Below are 5,283 nucleotides of genomic sequence, written 5' to 3' on the forward strand. Positions count from 1 at the left end.
ATGGAGCGCCTTCTCACCACCAACACCTCCACCTCCACCACCAAGCCCCTCCTGCCCCTCTTGACCCCTGATCCAACTAACTGTAGCAACTGGGACCAGGGCTGGGGGGGACCATACCTGCACAAGTTAGCCCACCTGGATGTGCAGCTGTACCAGGACTTCTACGCTGTGTGGGTTTCTCTCATGGTAAGACAGATCATCAGAGAAGGCTTGATTTAAGGATTATCATCACTGTCAAAGATAAAATATATTATATCCACATTAAGAGCCCTGACCCTCCGTCCCTTCCTGCTGCAGGTGTGTAACTGTCTGATGCTGGTGGTCGGTGTGGTCCTCAACAGTCTGGCTCTCTACGTCTTCTGTGGGGCGTCCACCCACTCTTCAGCCTCAGTGGTTTACACCATAAACCTGGCTGTAGCTGACCTGCTGGTGGCGCTGTCGTTGCCGGCTCGTATCGCTCTGTACCACAGCGGAGGGAAGTGTGTGGCCTGCTCCTACGTCCACACCTTCAGCTACTTTGTCAACATGTACTGTAGTATACTGTTTCTGACCAGGTGGGTGCTTCATCACTTCATTCAACACTTAAAATAAGTCCCAGCATGCACAGCGAAAAACGTTTTGTGCTTCTCCCTTTCTCTGCCTCCCCTCTCAGTATCTGTATAGATCGGTACCTCGCTGTCGTCCATGCGTCCAGTACGCTCCATCGATGCAGGACCACAGGGACAGCCAAGTGTGTCAGCGCCACAGTTTGGTTCATTGCAGTTGTGGTCACCTACTCGTTCCAGGTGAAGACACAAACACGACACAAACACTTGCACACATGCATAGATCTTAAACAGAACAAATGAAAAACCTGAGTCAAAGTCTCCTTAAACAGAGTACAACTTGCATTTAATTGTACAATCCTGTTCTGTAGAATGACAATTAAATGAACCTTGAACGTTAATTCGTTATCTGAATAGACAGAGGGTATCACTGCTCAGGCCAACTTCACATTTAGTCACTTCGATCCAAACAAAAAGGTGTTTGTTAATCTTGAAATGCACACTGCATCACTTCAGCTAAGGATTTTTCCAGGGAAAGGCCTGCACAGGAGAATTCAGTACGACTGACGGACTCTAATCTTCCAACCCATTAACTTCAAGAGTATAAACTTAACCCTGAAGACTTATTTATGACTTAAAACATTTGGCAGAGCTTACAGTGACGGGAAGGTGGTGCACACTGGGAGGCCCACACATTCCCCACTAAATGGGTCACCATGTGCTTGGAAGAGCAAAACATGAAGCTTTTAATTGGCCAGAGCAGGTCCCGAAATAAATCTAATGAGGTCACAGGTGGATTAATGATAGGAAAGAGAAAATATGTCTGTTAAACCAATTTTAATTTGTCATGTGTTTCTTATGAAATACTGAAAAGTTGATCTATTCAGGCTTTTAAAGAGCTTAGTCTCAAGCCAAAGTGAGAAATAGATCAGCCGATCCACTAGAGGCCAGCATGTGAGGGTGACCGTTATGCTTGGCGCGAAAAAGTGCACGTGTGTTGGGCAGCATGAGCAGGGGGTTATCATGAAAGACATTTGACCTCACATCTATGTGCATGGAAAGTGATAGTCTACCTTGTAAGGAAGGTTTCATGAGAAGTTTTCCGCTCGAAAGCCTTTAGGAAGTCAGGATGTTGTTGGTATTTACTTTTAGACTGAGTGAATTCATTGATTCCAAGTATTTAAAAGAATATTTTCGGTTTCCAGTTGCAGTTTTGTTAGGTTTAGGCAACAAACTAACCTAATCTAACCTGATTAGATTTCGAAAAATACAGAGGTTTGGGTTGAAATAATAAGTCACCGGTCACTTTCGATTCTAATGGGACAGCGATGACCACAAAAAATGAAAATGTTTGAAGTTGCAAGTGTCAAGCTGAAGAGAATGAAACACTCTGTGTGACTGTGAAACACTCTGGTTTCCTGTTGGAGTCCTGTGTGAGACAAACCAGTGATGGACTGTTTTGAGGAAGTAGTTATCTTAAGTGACACCATGATCTTTTCCTGAACCTAACCAAGTTGTTTTGGTGCCTTTATTTTGAAGATGTAACCGGACTCCGTGGCCAAACGCAGCAGTGACTTGTTGGACCAGTGGGTCTTTTACAGTTTGGCGTGATACTGGGTTGAAATTAAACAATATGAGAGAAGGAATTCTCTCTGGTTGTTCTGCCTACACTTATTTCCACAATTAGTCCGTCACCTGTGATGAGGGTTTTACATTATGTGGGGTCACAAGCTGAAACAGTTGGGAACTGGTGAATACTAAATGTTGAGTCTTGAACACTTGTCATGTTGGGATCTCTCTCTTGCTCTCCACAGACCACAGCGTTGGGGTTCAGCTCCTCCTGTGTGCTCCTCCCTGCCCTCTTCTACCTCACCATCCTGGAGTTCCTGCTCCCCCTGCTGGCCGTGGTGGGCTTTACCCTGCGCGTCGCCTGTTTTCTCTCCTCCAGCCAGGGCCTGATGCCCCAGCAGAGCCGGGCGAGGAGGGCGCGTGCCGTCAGACTGCTGGCCACCGTCCTGGTGGTCTTCACTATCTGCTTCACACCGTTCCACATCCGGCAGGTGCTGGTTTACCTCCGGGTCAAAGTCGGAGGGGAGGGGCTAGAGCAGGGGGCGGGGCATGTGCTCGCCTATCACATCACAGTTACCCTGAGCAGCCTGAACAGCTGCCTGGATCCAGTGGTTTACTGCTTTGTGACGGACAGCTTCAAGAGAGTGTGGAGGAGGAGGAGGAGGGGAGGGAGGGACGAGGAGGGGGAGGCAGGGCACACAAGTGGGGGAGAAGGGGAGAGGAATTCAATGAATAAATGTTCAGGTACAGCGATGGCAATAGCTCACAGCGTGGCCACACTCACCTTCACTCGCACTCCCCTCTCTGTGGCCAACATGGAACAGTCCACTTAAAAGACACCCTGGACACCCGTAGATGGAAGAATCCAGAGAGACACCTGAGGAAGACTCACAGAGAGTGATGAATAAACAGATGCAGAGAAAGATTCAGAGGCTGGAAAAGGAACAAGATAAATAATCAAATGAACACATACTACTAGTACACATAATACTAGTAACACAAATTCGTCTACACAATAACAAAAATAAAACAAACCACTTTGAGGACAGGCAGCACTTCAGTGGGGACGTCCCTCCATCCATTGTCATCCCTTCATCTCTCATTTTTGTCCCTGTGACCTCGCTTGGACTTTGTCCTGAGACTTGGGATAACAAATACTGGACCACAAATGGATACTGATCTTGATACTGTGCTTTAACTGTGGGAGAGACCACACCAACTCTAAATATGAACTACACTGAATACAGAGTTGATATTTGGTGTCCAGGCTCTGACCTCGTCAACATCAAGCCCAGCACAGCTGGGAGTGGGGAGTGACAATTATAATCCTCCCCTCGAGGAACTGACAGTTTTCACTACCATCATGAAAAGGACATGTATCTTGTTGGCCACTTACCTGTTAAATCTAATGCAATCTGATACGACAGTTCAGCCATATATTTTGTCTTTACAAAGATAATAATGTTTTTGAGGTTGTAACCAACTAACTGTGACCTCAGTCATAAACATACCAACAATTGGTCAGGGCTGCCTAAATGGTGTCCAAAGTTGGCCTGCCAGATGCTTCTAGCAGAAAAACATATTGCAACGACTTAAAAAGATTATATCATAAATCACTGTTATACCTTTTATTTTTTGTGAGGGAAAAATGCCCTTTAAATACATGTTTTTAGGATCCCTAAATATTAATTATGTTTCATGATCTGAGCAGGGAATGCGCTTTAACAAAAAAAAAGGACCCAATCACAAGATACAGGCAGACAAGTAACTGAACGAAAAGCGAGCTTTTAATAACAAAAGCTGAAAACCAAAATCCATGAAACACAAAATACAAAATGCAAGGACACAAAAGCTAAACAAAGTACAAACCAAAAGCAAAGTACCAAATCAAAAGGCAGGGGTACAAACCAGGAATAACACGGGGAATCAGGAACGAAAAGCCAGAAACATATCATGGGAGATGGGAACGGGAGACATAGGAACAGACCCAGGGAAACTAAACAGATGAGCTAACAAAGAGAGCAGGGAGCACACAGACTATATACACAAGGGAGGTATGCATAATTGGACACAGGTGAAACACATCTGGGAGGGGCAGACAATCACAAAGATGGGAAACATGGGCAAAGGGAGAAAATGAAAAGCATGACACGAGGGCAGAACTTCAAAATAAAACAGGAAACCAAAAACTAAAACGACAAAAAAATGTAGGGGGGCACTATTGAGACATTTCGCCACACCCATGCACAAGACCCATAAACATTATTCTTCACGTCAGGTGCATTGTGTAAAAGTGGTGTGATGTTGTTTTGACCACTTTTTCCCTGCAAAAATATGATTGAATGTTATAATTAAGAACAATAATAATAATTCTTGGAAATACAATAAGGTCCTCGTGCTGGTCGGTGCTTGGGCCCTAATGAACTAACGCATGCTCATACTTAAACAGTTGAATAGGTTGATTGCCATTCAATCACTCCAAAAACAACATATATCACTGTTCTAAAAAAAACAACATGGCTGTTGGCATCAAAATTACTACAGCCACAAGATTTCACTGCATAAGAAGAAACATAAACCCTCCAATCTACGTCAAACGAAGAATATGTGGCAGCTGTTGTACTGGATTGTACTAGACTGTGGAGTGTATGCTATGTGGCTGCACTGACAAACTTGAGTTGAGTCATGTGATCAACTTTTTATTGCATTTTATTAACGTAAGGATGTATTCACTGTAATTATAGCTGCACTTGTAACCATTAAACCGCAACATCTCCAGTTCCAGAGATAATTCTACTACAGGACTTTTGTTGTATGTTGCACACCTTTCCTTCTCTCTTTCCCTGTGTTTCCTGTCTGTTACTTCACTGTGATGGCCTTTTAAATGGGCAGTACACAGTAGAGTTAGTATATTCTACCAGTATTGCTGCGTAAAGTCAAAGAGGAGGTTAAAAACATTCAGAAAAAATGACATCAACATTCAAATGCAGGACGACAGAAAGAGCTGAGAGCAGAAATTACGGGACGGGGCCTTGAGTCAACACACTTAATAAGCTGGAAGCTCTTCAGTGTTATAAACACAGTTAGTCTTTAAAGTATATAATGCAGCTCTCTAACACTTTTGTTTATCATTTTACAAGTGTTTAAATGGGGGGATGTCGTCAGCGTC

General features: G+C 44.0%; 1 protein-coding gene across 1 annotated transcript; it reads left to right on the top strand.

Moving 5' to 3' along the window:
* LOC140994132 (G-protein coupled receptor 20) lies at nt 1–2,947 on the top strand. Its single transcript, XM_073463703.1, has 4 exons — nt 1–186; nt 298–554; nt 653–785; nt 2,360–2,947. The coding sequence occupies exons 1-4, from the start codon at nt 1–3 to the stop codon at nt 2,945–2,947; spliced, it is 1,164 nt and encodes a 387-aa protein (XP_073319804.1).
* Nucleotides 2,948–5,283: the final 2,336 nt, after the last annotated feature.

Source organism: Pagrus major, chromosome 3 (genome assembly GCF_040436345.1).
Source record: "Pagrus major chromosome 3, Pma_NU_1.0".
Classification (NCBI taxonomy): Eukaryota; Metazoa; Chordata; class Actinopteri; order Spariformes; family Sparidae; genus Pagrus; species Pagrus major.

Coding starts and splice junctions, on each gene's coding strand:
- LOC140994132 (XM_073463703.1), top strand. CDS start 1: ATGGAGCGCCTTCTCACCACCAACACCTCCACCTCCACCACCAAGCCC. Junction 187..297: donor CTGTGTGGGTTTCTCTCATG/GTAAGACAGATC, acceptor TTCCTGCTGCAG/GTGTGTAACTGTCTGATGCT. Junction 786..2,359: donor TGGTCACCTACTCGTTCCAG/GTGAAGACACAA, acceptor TGCTCTCCACAG/ACCACAGCGTTGGGGTTCAG.